The sequence below is a fragment of the Oncorhynchus kisutch genome, linkage group LG17 (assembly GCF_002021735.2).
Source record: "Oncorhynchus kisutch isolate 150728-3 linkage group LG17, Okis_V2, whole genome shotgun sequence".
Lineage (NCBI taxonomy): Eukaryota > Metazoa > Chordata > Actinopteri > Salmoniformes > Salmonidae > Oncorhynchus > Oncorhynchus kisutch.
Window position 1 is genome coordinate 58,044,638 of NC_034190.2, and position 13,816 is coordinate 58,058,453.

The 13,816-nt window shown below is 43.2% G+C and overlaps 1 protein-coding gene across 2 annotated transcripts; it reads left to right on the forward strand.

The window, feature by feature from the left end:
• The first annotated feature begins 1,465 nt into the window (after positions 1-1,465).
• Positions 1,466-8,805, forward strand: si:rp71-17i16.5 (phosphatidylinositol 4,5-bisphosphate 3-kinase catalytic subunit gamma isoform). 2 transcript variants are annotated; one of them, XM_020506315.2, is made up of 11 exons: positions 1,466-1,580; positions 1,782-3,789; positions 4,175-4,240; positions 4,410-4,635; positions 4,834-4,928; positions 5,899-6,045; positions 6,183-6,273; positions 6,361-6,491; positions 6,705-6,816; positions 7,802-7,959; positions 8,114-8,805. In XM_020506315.2, exons 2-11 carry the CDS (start codon positions 1,795-1,797, stop codon positions 8,369-8,371), a joined length of 3,279 nt encoding a protein of 1,092 aa, XP_020361904.1. In that variant the 5' UTR covers positions 1,466-1,580; positions 1,782-1,794; the 3' UTR covers positions 8,372-8,805. The 2 variants fall into 2 exon arrangements, with proteins under 2 accessions (XP_020361904.1, XP_031650022.1); XM_031794162.1 differs by having other exon boundaries at positions 1,497-1,580; positions 1,787-3,789.
• The last annotated feature ends 5,011 nt before the right edge of the window (positions 8,806-13,816 follow it).

The following is a 13,816-nucleotide window of genomic DNA, read 5'->3' on the forward strand; positions in this document are numbered from 1 at the left end:
ATATTAAATAAGGCTGTTATTGAAAATTGTACTCCCAATGTAGGCTACTGCCCCTTGAAGAGCAAGAGTTGACGTTGCACCCTTTGTTGTGATTCTCACCAAATATGCTGTTGTCTTCTCACACTATTCAAACCCCACAATCAATAAACAGCGTATGAAGCTCTCGTAGCCTATAGATCACATATTGCAAACAAGTAATCTTGAACTAAAGCGCCGCATATATTTTGGAATATCTGCTCATCCTTGACAATCACTAATCAACAGCCAAAAAGAGCACATATTCATTTTCTCTCTTTTGTGGCACCAATGTGAGGGGTTATGGCAAGGGGAAAGGTGTTGCAGTAGTCTAGTGTGGTGCAGGCAAAGTACGAATTACATTGAGTATACAAAACATTAAGAACGCCTGCTCTTTCCATTACATAGTCTAACCAGGTGAAAGCTATTATCTCTTTTTGATGTCACTTGCTAAATCCACTTCAATCATTGTAGATGAAGGGGAAGAGACAGATTAAAGAAGGATTTTTAAGCCTTGAGACAATTGAGACATGGATTGTGGATGTGTGCCATTCAGAGGGAGAATGGTGCAATGGTATGGTAGTAGGTGCCAGGCGCACCGGTTTGTGTCAAGAACTGCAACGCTGCTGGGTTTCTCACGCTCAACAGTTTCCCGTGTGTATCAAGAGTGGTCCACCACCCAAACTGCATTGGAGTCAACATTGGAGTCAACATGGGCCAGCATCCCTGTAGAATGCTTTAGTCACCTTGTAGAGTCCATGCCCTGATGTATTGAGGCTGTTCTGAGGGAAGAAGAATGGGTGGGGTGCAACTCAAAGAGACCTCCACAAAGTTTGACTTTTGTTGCCTTTAGAGGAGCTCATGTCTAAATTCAGGAACCTAACTCTCCCGTAATTCATACTCTGGGTACGGGAACAATGACAAGTGAATCTGATGAGCTTTGTGTTCACATTGCCCTAGTTCACATTGCCCTAAAAAAGGGAACCGAACCGAGGAATTCAAGCGAACCGAACTCGGAACCGAACTGGTGGTCTCACTTCGGTTAGCTTCGGGGGCTCTTTTGATTAGTCAGAGTTCCTTTGGAATGGTCACACTGCACAAAAAATTAAGAGAACTGCGCTGAGTTCACACAAATTGGCTGAAAGGGACCAAGTATGAAAATACACTAACTAAAAAATCTTTTGCATGCCAGGATGGAAAGCATTTGAGCTATGAGTAACAACAAGCTAAACAGGTTTACACAAATGTACAAATGCTTTGTTATTGTCTCTGTACTTTCATGCGTGCATGTTTGAATCCACAGGGACCTTACTGGTAATGCTTCCTCTGTTAGGTTACCTATCAGTTTACAGTAAACTCTTATCGCACCACAATAGAGGAACTCCTTATCAGGCCATTACAAGGATTTATTTCTCTTTGACTTGACTTATGGGTAGCAACTCAAAAAGGAATGAGGAAGTATCCAAGAATTACAGAAGGGGACATTTTGATTTAACTACGTACACACGGAGTCAGTCATTCATTGTTGCTGTGGTAAAGGAACTAGGAAGGACAAATCTGTTCAGGTGAGATGTTTTATAGTTCATCTGAAAGTAAAACTTTCTATCATCAAGTAAGATGTCATTCTAATCTACAATTTCAGATTAACTGTCTCATTGAAAGGTGGGAATTATGTGTAGGCCATTGTGTGTCTGTGAGCGTGCAGTTAATGCACAGTATCAAAACGAGAAAAGCTTTTAATTCTAGATCATTGTTTTTCTTGTTAGACTAGGAGATTGAATGGCAACTGAATCGAACTCTGGTCAAGGCATCAGGGAATATGCAGATTTTGCAACAGATACGTCTGGAGCCAGCTGCTCTGAGAACAGCCTGGAGTTCATCTGTGAGTTACGCCCAGGTAAGGGCCTCCAGGCTGGGGAGAGGCAAGAGAAAGTCCAAGTAGTGGCGAGGCTACCAGCACAATGCAGTGTACATCAGCTACGTCTTCGTATCTGCATGCAAACTCAAGAGCTGAACTGCCATCCCGATCCATTAAGCCTGTTGGACCCTGAAAAGTTCATACTGCTTTACCCCAAGGGAGAGGACTGGTATGAGATCTTTGACGACTGCCAGGTTCTCCGGACTCTGGATGTACCATGGTCACGTGACTCCCGGGGACGGCAGGTAGCTTGCATAGTGGTGTCGCCTCAGCCAGATGACACAGAGGAGAGACAGAGCCACCACCGTACCCTGGTCAACCTGATTGGCCATGACCTGGATACAGTAGCAGCAAATAGGCTCGGTGAGCTCAGCTTCACACGCAGGAAGCTGGCTTCTCCACGCCAGGAAGAGCTAAGAAGGCGGGATGCCAGGGCCTATGCAACAGAGCCATGGACCACCTCAGCCCCCTTCCCAAAAGTCCAGGAGGAACAGCTCAGCCGAAAGATATCAGTCACCATGCATCACAATGACGTGTGCTTCAGTGTAAAGGTGGATTTTAATATAACACCTGAAGGTCTCATAAAGGTCTTCCGAGAAATCATGGTAGACCATGCTCTGGAATGTGAGTCTGGTGACATGGTTCTCAAGGTCTGTGGCAGGGAGGAGTTCCTCTCTGGAGACTTCCCTTTCTCTGACTCCCTGTGGGTACGGCAGTGTCTGAAGTCCATGCAGGCGCTTCATCTGTCTGTGGTCCCCATGGCGCAGCTTGATGAGGACACTGTGAGGGCCGAAGACTGGCCCCTTGTGGACAGCTTCACTGGACTTTCCAGCTCCCATGAGGAGCTGGCCCTGGAGGGAAAGGATGTGGACGACATCCTCATGATTTCACTCTGGGACTGCAACCGCAAGTTCAGAGTGAAGCTCCTGGGCTTCGACATACCCCAACCCCCTGGCAAGCCTCCTCAGTTCATCCACGTGGAGGCCTCTATCCTCTACGGGAGCAAGGTGGTAACCTCTGTTTGTTCCACACCCAAGGCCTTTGCTGATGAAGTTCTGTGGAACGAATGGTTGGAGTTTGATATCCTCCTCAGGGATCTTCCCCGTGGAGCTAAGCTGGGCCTGACCATCAATGCTTGCACCCATGATAGCGCCGCAACAAAGGAATTCAAGTCCCCAGCCTCTGGTCTTAAAGCTCCAGACTGCCAGAGAGGGAAGGGAAAGCTGCTGTACTTTGTGAATCTCCTTCTGATAGACCACAGGTCCGTCCTCAGCCAAGGGCCACACACCCTTCACATGTGGGCCTATCCCGAGCTGGAGGAAGAGGCTTTTACCTATAAGGCGGATAAGCTTTCCTCTGCCACCAACCCAGACGTGGCAGAATCCATGGCTATCACCTTCCTCCTGGACCGCTACAGTTTCCCTGTGGTTCTCCCTCACAGCACAACCTCCCCTGGATCCTGCTCCCCTCTTGGTCAGTCTTTCCCCTCATCCTCACCCAACTCCAGCTTATCTAATAAAAGCCTGTCTCCCATCGCGAGCGACACGTTTGCCAGATCCTCCTCGTCCCCAGTGACCACAGACAGGGCCCGTCTGAGGAGGTTCAGGGAGGAGAGTGTCCAGTATGCCTCCAACCTCCCCCAGTTCCTGCGCAGCGTAAACTGGCTAAGACCCAGCTCTGTGCAGGATGTCCACTGGCTGCTGAGTCACTGGGAACCCCCAGACCTGGATGTCTCCGTGGCCCTGGAGCTGCTCAGTGTGGACTTTGCTGATGAGAGGGTCAGGAAGCTGGCTGTCCAGAGACTGGAGAGCTTGTCTAATGATGAGATGCTGAAGTATCTGCTGCAGCTGGTGCAGGTACGTTGAATAGGGGACAAATATGTAATAGATGGAATCAAATGATTGATTTGTCCTTCTGTACATTGAAAAAAAACTATTTGAAATAAGTCTTTAATTATAGGATATCTATGGGTAACATGTTATTTTACAGCCTGGTTATTACCTGGTATTTCTTAGAACTGGACAATTGTATTGTAAGCAAACATTTCTCTGTTAAGTCTACATCCATTGTATTTGGTGCACGTAACATACATAACATTTCGTTTGGTAGAATACAAAGGAGTAACAATTGTTACCAAGAAGTCACTCATTCATGTTGCTCAGCAAACATGGACATAGTTTTCACTGTGCACACTGGGATGTTTGTTTACAGTATTGTGTTATTATTTCTCTCTTTTCATAGACTCTCAAAGTGGAGCCTTACCATGACAGCTTCCTGGCTAGATTCCTCATCCAAAGAGCTCTCAGAGTATGTGACCTGTGTGTGAACTTCTATGTTATAGTTTCCAAGGAACTAATTGACTGTGATTTATTGGGGTCACGGGAGTGAACCTGTACCCTGCTATGCTTGTAATGCATAAATAACATACATTAGCTATAGTAAGATATACTTCAATTAACTTTCCTCTGGCGTACAGAGCAAGAGGATTGGCCACTTCTTCTTCTGGTACCTGCGCAGTGAGGTGGAGGGCTGCCCGTTCTTCCGTCAGCGTATGGCTGTGGTGCTAGAGGCCTACCTGCTGGGCTGTGGCCAGGCCATGCTGAGCAGTTTCATCAGCCAGGTGCAGGCTGTGGAGGCACTACATGAGGTGGCCAGTGTGGTCAAGAGACTCTACCCTGACAAGACGGACCTCCCATCCACAGGTGGGGTTCTGGCCTGGCTCCACTGGGATGTACAGCATAGAACATGTCAGAATATAAATAGAACAAATTCCATTGGGTCAGAGTGGAAGAAATATATTGCTGTGAACATTGGAATGGTCATACACTTGCCTTTGGAGTGTTATAAAATCAAATTTGATCGAATCATATAAAGCTGGTAACAGATTGTTTGTTCCCCAGCTGCCCAGAAGCTTCAGGAACTCCTGAGGACATGTAATCTCCCATCAGACTTCCAAGTGCCCTTTGACCCACGCATCAGAGCAGGAGGAATCCTGGTAAGGTTAATTCAGTGTCTGTATGGCAGGAAGGGACATTTTAGCCAGAATGTGTTGTTGCTGTCAGGGTCACAAAAACAACTTACTGTGATTCTAACCCCCCATGTATTTTACACTCTAACTTCAATGAGTTCTCAGGTGAAATTGAACTTGATTTATCTTCAAGGTCCCGAACAGTGATACTGATTCCCATGTAAAATATCCTTTTGAAGTACTTTTTCTCTCATGACTCACTACCAGGAAGTTTGAAAAGACAGGTTGAGTGGTTGTGGAGCTTATATTCATGAGCTCGCATTGACTGACAGCTCTTTGAAACGCCTATGTCAAGAAACTTGGATATAGTGTAGTGAGCAATGTTGCAGTAAAATTATGTCATTCAAATTTGGTTATTAACAAAGCAACTCAAACAACATTGAAATTGCATCAATTGTGTAAAAAAATGTATATCTCCAATTTGACCATTTGTGATGCTGTTTACAGCAGCAGTGATGGATATGTTGACATGACAACTGCGTTAAATTTTGAACGATCCTTCCCTCCTATTTTGTTCCATGCTGGCTGAAGACCTAGATAGCCAGTAACTAGCAAACACTAGACACAAATCAAAAGGGAAACATAAGTATCTTTGCCATAGATGAAGTGTAACATTTACATTTTATTTGTTGACACCCTACAGTCAAATTTTGGCACCAGTAGAGTAGCTAACTAGCTATGTAAACCACGCCCCTCTGCAAACACACCTCCGATGTTGGCCTTCTCCGATGTTGGCCTTCTCCGATGTTGGCCTTCTCTGATGTTGGCCTTCTCTGGTGTTGGCCTTCTCCGATGTTGGTTCATGAAAAACATGATTTTGACTGTTCATGACCTTTAATAAATAGTGTTGTTGGTTGTCATTTCATATTATAATATGTTAACAGTCACTTCCCTCTGTCCAATCCCATTCCCAATCCTCCAATCCCCACAACTCTAGCTGGACAGGTGCAAGGTTATGGCCTCCAAGAAGAAGCCTCTGTGGCTGGAGTTTTCCTCCATGGACTCTCCATGCCCCTCTGGTCCCCCTGTAGGCATCATCTTCAAACAGGGGGATGACCTCCGACAGGACATGCTGGTGATTCAGGTGAGTAAAGACTAGCTCAATGATCGGTGGAAAATACGACATTTAAAAAGTGATTATATAACTTAAAACATATTTTTATTTCATTGTTAGGTAATGTTTGATTATATTTGATTGATCAATTTGTATGATGTTTCCAGACACTGGTGGTGATGGATTCTATATGGCAGGAGAAATCACTGGATCTGAATCTTGTGCCCTATGGTTGCATCTCTACAGGATACAATATAGGTCATTAACAATAGTTCAATATTCAGTCTCTAATTGAAAATGCACTGTGTCACAATCATTGATAACCACTTACTTATCTGTTTTCAGGCATGATAGAGATTGTGAGAGATGCCGTCACCATTGCTGCCCTGCAGAGGATCCAAGGAGGCACAACAGGAGCCTTCAAGAACGATGCCCTGTTTGAGTGGCTCAGGGGGAAGTGTCCACTCCAAGAGATTGTAAATAACACATAAATATCACAATTTCTTCCCTAATTTCAATATGGATCAATAGCTATACCTCCTATCTCCACGAATCCCTTTTAAATCTTAGACATGATACAGTAGTTTATGAGAGACTGTACAGAAGTCATTTAGCTTTTGCCCAGTGACATTGTGACATTTTATGTTCATGCTTTTACAATTCCCTGACCTTCTCCCACCTAATCTCAGCACTATCAGGCTATGGAGAGGTTTGTTAACTCTTGTGCTGGATACTGCGTGGCCACATATGTGATGGGGATAGGGGACCGCCACAATGACAACATCATGATTACAGACCAAGGTAAGAATGGGAATAGTATTTTACATTTCACTAACATAAAAGAAGAATGGAACACACAGCATAAAAGAGTGTTATTTTGTCCCCCCAAAATGTGATGAATGCATTCTAGGTACTCGCACTCAAACCATGAAAAGGAATACAAAGGAGGCCGAGATGCAAAAAGAAACCTAATTTAATACATGCTCTTACATGTTTTTATTTAGTTTTAGCAGCCCTAGAGCCTAGTCCGGTACTGACAACCTAATTGAATCCAATGAATTGCACTATGCATGTTTTCATTTTGACAAATAACTTCCATTAACAAGAATCCTTAACATAAATTTGAAAAAATGTACCAATATAAATAATTATAATGGTTCAAAATATGTAAATTTGTTGTTGATTTGTCATCAACCATTTGTGTGTTGTGTGACTAATTAGTGCACCAATTAGATGTACTAACTGCAGTTAATTTTGCCAAGCTGTTCAAACATTCACAGTGGGCCTTAAGGGAACATGGTTGAGTAACACAGCACTAGATTAACGTCTTTGGTGACCTTTTCACTCATGTCAGGTTCACCTTTTCTGCATTATCTGTTTTTTGTTTGACAAAATCTATTTTGTGCTCAGTATTCAAAAATAAAGATGAGCATTTGTATGTATTCTAAGCAGATTGAAGCATGTACATTTAGTTGCCAGTGGCAACTGTTTTTTATAAAACGTTTTACATGCAGTACCTGCAATGTAAAAAAAAAAATCAAGGCATGGTCATGTCTCAATGAAACAGCCTGTCCTTTTTCATATCCTGTCCTTTTTCATATCCTGTCCCTTCTGAATCTGCATTGCTTGCTGTTTGGGGTTTTAGGCTGGGTATCTGTAAAGCACTTTGTGACAACGACTGATGTAAAAAGCGCTTTATAAAATACATTTTGTTGATTGATTCACTGTCCTCTTGATATGGTGAGTGGAGTGTTATAAATGTAAAGCATGTTTTTCTGCTCCAAAGGGAATCTGTTTCACATTGACTTTGGCCACATCCTGGGGAACACCAAACGGTTCCTGGGGGTCAGCAGGGAGAGGGTCCCCTTTGTCCTCACTCCTGACTTCCTCTACGTCATGGGCAGGATCAAAGGTCAACCCAGTCTCTACTTCCAGAAGTTCAGGGTAAGCGACCTATCTGAAGCTCCTCACTTTCTTTTAAATGTGAAGACTAAATAACTGCTGGAGTTATTTATTATTTTGTCTAACCTTGTCTTCTGAGTTTGTGTATGTTTGTGTGGTTGTGTCAAACGAGTGGTTATTCTCTCCCCACTTGCAGGACACATGTACCCAGGCCTACCTGTCCCTGCGCTCCCACTCTCGCCTGCTGGTGACCCTCTTCTCCCTCATGCTCTTGACGGGGATCCCTGAGCTCAGTGCTGCAGAGGACATGCGCTACCTCCGGGACGCACTGCAGGACGACAAGGGGGAGGACAATGCACGGGACCACTTCCACCAGCAGATAGCAAAGTGCGAGGAACTGGGCTGGACTGTTCAAGCCAACTGGTGGATCCACATGTTGGCTGGCATTAAGTAGAACCAACTTCCAGAAGCCCATTTATGCCTGAGATTCATGTGATTTTGTCATTTGTTTTTAAACCCAACAGAATCAGGTGTTACACAACAAACTGGCATTGACAGGATGTAGTACTCAAGTGTCAGGCCAAATTCAAATCCTGCATGAGGGAGGGTTGCTGCTCTCCACCTGTGCGATATGCTCCAGCTGACTAGAATAAATTGTGTTGATTCGTATAAATTGGTATGATAGCATGCGGACAATGTATTACTTCCTTAATGATATCTGATTTGAAATGATACAATGACTATGAGGTTAAAGTGCAGACTGTCAGCTTTAATATATCAGGGGAACTGTTAGAAATTACAGAACTTTTTGTACATGATACCCCCATTTTAGGGGACCAAATTATTGGAAAAAATGTACTTATGTGTATTAAAGTAGTCTAAAATTTAGTATTGGGTCCCGTATTCCCAGCACACAATGATTACATCAAGCATGTGACTCTAAAAAGTTGTTGGGTGCATTTGCTGCTTGTTTTGGTTGTGTTTCAGATTATTTTATGCCCAATAGAAATGAATGGTAAATCATGTATTGTGTCATTTTGGAGTCAGTTTTATTGTAAATAAGAATAGAATATGTTTCTGAACACTTCTACATTAATGTGGATGCTACCATGATTACAGATAATCCTGAATGAATCGTGAATAATGATAAGGGAGAAAGTCATACACACGCAAATAACATAGCCCCCCAAAATGCTAACCTCCCCTGTTATTGTAATGGTGAGAGGTTAGCATGTCTTGGGGGTTTGATATGAAATGCTAACCTCCCCTGTTATTGTAATGGTGAGAGGTTAGCATGTCTTGGGGGTTTGATATGAAATGCTAACCTCCCCTGTTATTGTAATGGTGAGAGGTTAGCATGTCTTGGGGGTTTGATATAAAATGCCTACCTCCCCTGTTATTGTAATGGTGAGAGGTTAGCATGTCTTGGGGGTTTGATATGAAATGCTAACCTCCCCTGTTATTGTAATGGTGAGAGGTTAGCATGTCTTGGGGGTTTGATATGAAATGCTAACCTCCCCTGTTATTGTAAAGGTGAGAGGTTAGCATGTCTTGGGGGTTTGATATAAAATGCCGACCTCCCCTGTTATTGTAATGGTGAGAGGTTAGCATGTCTTGGGGGTTTGATATGAAATGCTAACCTCCCCTGTTATTGTAATGGTGAGAGGTTAGCATGTCTTGGGGGTTTGATATGAAATGCTAACCTCCCCTGTTATTGTAATGGTGAGAGGTTAGCATGTCTTGGGGGTTTGATATAAAATGCCTACCTCCCCTGTTATTGTAATGGTGAGAGGTTAGCATGTCTTGGGGGTTTGATATGAAATGCTAACCTCCCCTGTTATTGTAATGGTGAGAGGTTAGCATGTCTTGGGGGTTTGATATGAAATGCTAACCTCCCCTGTTAGTGTAATGGTGAGAGGTTAGCATGTCTTGGGGGTTTGATATAAAATGCCTACCTCCCCTGTTATTGTAATGGTGAGAGGTTAGCATGTCTTGGGGGTTTGATATGAAATGCTAACCTCCCCTGTTATTGTAATGGTGAGAGGTTAGCATGTCTTGGGGGTTTGATATGAAATGCTAACCTCCCCTGTTATTGTAATGGTGAGAGGTTAGCATGTCTTGGGGGTTTGATATAAAATGCCTACCTCCCCTGTTATTGTAATGGTGAGAGGTTAGCATGTCTTGGGGGTTTGATATGAAATGCTAACCTCCCCTGTTATTGTAATGGTGAGAGGTTAGCATGTCTTGGGGGTTTGATATGAAATGCTAACCTCCCCTGTTATTGTAAAGGTGAGAGGTTAGCATGTCTTGGGGGTTTGATATAAAATGCCGACCTCCCCTGTTATTGTAATGGTGAGAGGTTAGCATGTCTTGGGGGTTTGATATGAAATGCTAACCTCCCCTGTTATTGTAATGGTGAGAGGTTAGCATGTCTTGGGGGTTTGATATGAAATGCTAACCTCCCCTGTTATTGTAATGGTGAGAGGTTAGCATGTCTTGGGGGTTTGATATAAAATGCCTACCTCCCCTGTTATTGTAATGGTGAGAGGTTAGCATGTCTTGGGGGTTTGATATGAAATGCTAACCTCCCCTGTTATTGTAATGGTGAGAGGTTAGCATGTCTTGGGGGTTTGATATGAAATGCTAACCTCCCCTGTTAGTGTAATGGTGAGAGGTTAGCATGTCTTGGGGGTTTGATATAAAATGCCTACCTCCCCTGTTATTGTAATGGTGAGAGGTTAGCATGTCTTGGGGGTTTGATATGAAATGCTAACCTCCCCTGTTATTGTAATGGTGAGAGGTTAGCATGTCTTGGGGGTTTGATATGAAATGCTAACCTCCCCTGTTATTGTAATGGTGAGAGGTTAGCATGTCTTGGGGGTTTGATATAAAATGCCGACCTCCCCTGTTATTGTAATGGTGAGAGGTTAGCATGTCTTGGGGGTTTGATATTTGTGTGTCTGTCTCACACAAATAACTTTCTCTCTCATCATTATTCACAATTAATTCAAGACTCCGTAATCATGGTATATTGAACAAAAATATAAAAATTCAACAATTTCAAAGATTTTACTCAGTTACAGTTCTTTTAAGGAAATAAGTCAATTGAAATAAACGAATTAGGCCCTAATCTATGGATTTCACATGACTAGGCAGGGGTGCAGCCATGGGTGGAGCTGGGAGGGCATAGGCCCACTCACTTGGCAGCCAGTCATAGCCAATCAGAATTAGTTTTCACCACAAAAGGGCTTTATTATAGACAGAAATACTCCTCAGGACCACAGCTCCCTCAGACGATCCGGCAGGTGAAGAAGCCAAATGTGGAGGTCCTGGGCTGGCGTGGTTACACGTGGTCTACGGTTGTGATGCCGGTTGGACGTACTGCCAAATTCTCTAGAACAACAATGGAGTCAGCTTATGATAGAGAAATGAACATTCAATTATCTGGCAATGGGCTCTGGTGGATATTCCTGCAGTGAGCATGCCAATTACACTCTCCCTCAAAACTTGAGACATCTGTGGCATTGTGTTGTGTGAAAAAACTGCATGTTTTAGATTGGCCTTTTATTGTCCTCAACACAAGGTGCACCTGTGTAATGATCATGCTGTTTAATCTGCTTGTTGATATGCCACACCTGTCAGGTGGATGGATAATCTTGGCAAAGGAGAGATGTTTACTAACAGGGATGTAAACAAATGTGTGCACATAATTGAAGAGAAATAAGCTTCTTGTGCATATGGAACATTTCTGGGATCTTTTATTTCAGCTCATGGAACATGGGACCAACACTTTACATGTTGCATTTATATTTTTATTCAGTGTAGAATCCACATGAATGTAGAAGTGTTTAGAAACATATTCTATTCTTATTTACAATAAAAGTGACTCCGGAATGACACAATATATTATGTACCATTGACCGTGAGTGTTAGTAAAGAAAGTGACTAAAGGAAGTGAGAGATAGTGAGGTTATGCATGTATATTAGTACAGATATACAATGTAGTGTGTGTGAGGGGGTCTAATCTATTTGTGTACATGTTTGTCCGTCACTTGTATGTGTAGGCCTACTATCGTGACAGGCAATATGGCAGCATGGCATCATGATGCAGACAGGGATTGTTTCTCAGAAACCCTCATTTTGAGAGTTAATTAAAGCTGTGTGGGTGGAGCCTCACAGAGAGCCTGCATGTGATAGTAGGACTAGGGCACTTAGGGGTACAGTGGTGAGGTGAAGGGGGGCAGCATGGACCTGCCTCCTCTACTCACTCTCCTCCCTCTATTTGATGCTCTCTTTTAACGATCCTGGTCGCTTAGCTCGCTCCTTCATCGCCTTTTTCATCCATCTATCTGTCTCCTTTGAAACAATTTCCCACAAATACTAGTTTTTAGTTTTCCTCAACTCTTCTATGTTCTCTGTTCTCTACTGTCCTTTTCTATATTGTCCCTCTCGTTAACCCCCCCCCCCCCTCTCCCTTTAGTGTAGTGTTTCTGTGTCACTGTGTCAGAGCTGCTTAGTGGTTTGACCTGGCACTGGCCCTGGTCTGGAGCACTGGGTGCCCCCTGCCCACGCCACCAGACAAAGCTCAGACACCACCGCCACCACTCTGCCTACTGCATCAAGGGGTAAGTACATGTCTCTCTTCTCTTCTAGGATGTCCAGTTCCAGCCAAATATGAAAATGGGGTTGTATTTAGTAATTAAAGTCTATGGGTGTCCATCCATTTAGACGAGTAACAGTATGGGCAAGAAGGACTATATCCTCTCGCCATAGCACGTTGACAGAGTTATAGTGAGCTGGATATTAAAACAGAGGTGCTGTTCATTAGATAGTTCAGTTTTAGGTCTCCATTCAGGGGCGTTTCTCAGAACAATACCAGCAAGAAATGTGTGAGTCACAGGGGTGGCACCATGTGTGTTGCCATGGCATGCTGCGGCTTTGTGCAGGGTGTTGGACTCTGTACTGGGCAGGAGGTGGCTGTCTGAGAGAAACTGAAGCTGGGTGTTGTTGTTTTAGAGTTGATTGCTTTCCTTGAATCAATACTCCTCCACTGTCTTCCTTACAAGGGTTTGTTTGTTTGATTATAGTCATGGCCTCTAGAGGATTCTCACATGGTGGTTATTGTGAGAGATTAACATTAAAGGTATGATTATAACTATAGATATATGAAACTAATCAGAGTAACCAAGGCTGGGGTGTGTTTAGTGAAGGTCCTCTAAGGTCTCACATGGTGGTCACTGCTCCTTGTGAGAGATGGACAGGTATGATGGACAAGTTACGGAGGCCAAGTTGAAATTGATCTCCCTCCCTGTTTCACAAATGATGTTCCATCTATAGATATATGAAACAAGGATAGAATGACGAGAGTCACGGTCCAATTACTCACTTTTCTAATGTATAACAACAGCATTTGGGTGCAAATCAAATAGCTTTTTTAATGGACATAGAGTAACCAAAGTTACTTTTTTTCTTTTCAATGATTAAATAGCACAGAACAGGATGTAGACCAATATACCGTGTATGAAGGATTAAAAATACTAAATAACCATTACAGGCCCTGCCCGTGCCATTATTTCTGACAGCATAAGAGGAGAGATTTTGACTGAAATACCTATGGTGTGTAATTACTAGGTTGTCAGAATTTTCTCAGTTGTTTTGTCCTAATAGCCTTCAATCTATGTGCAATTATTATGAAAAATGTAGCCTACTTTTGCTTCATTTTGTTAAATATGTGATAGCTACTGGCTAAATAACAGTAATAATCAAGTCTTGATGGTCACTTTAAATGGGTTTGTCCTAATGATATACTGTGCACTATGCTATGCTAGACATGCTGGTAGCCAGGGCGTTATAATTTGAGACCACTGCCCTAGATCTCCTGCCCTCCCCCATCACAACC

Coding starts and splice junctions, on each gene's coding strand:
- si:rp71-17i16.5 (XM_020506315.2), top strand. CDS start 1,795: ATGGCAACTGAATCGAACTCTGGTCAAGGCATCAGGGAATATGCAGAT. Junction 4,241..4,409: donor TCATCCAAAGAGCTCTCAGA/GTATGTGACCTG, acceptor TCTGGCGTACAG/AGCAAGAGGATTGGCCACTT. Junction 4,929..5,898: donor TCAGAGCAGGAGGAATCCTG/GTAAGGTTAATT, acceptor CCACAACTCTAG/CTGGACAGGTGCAAGGTTAT.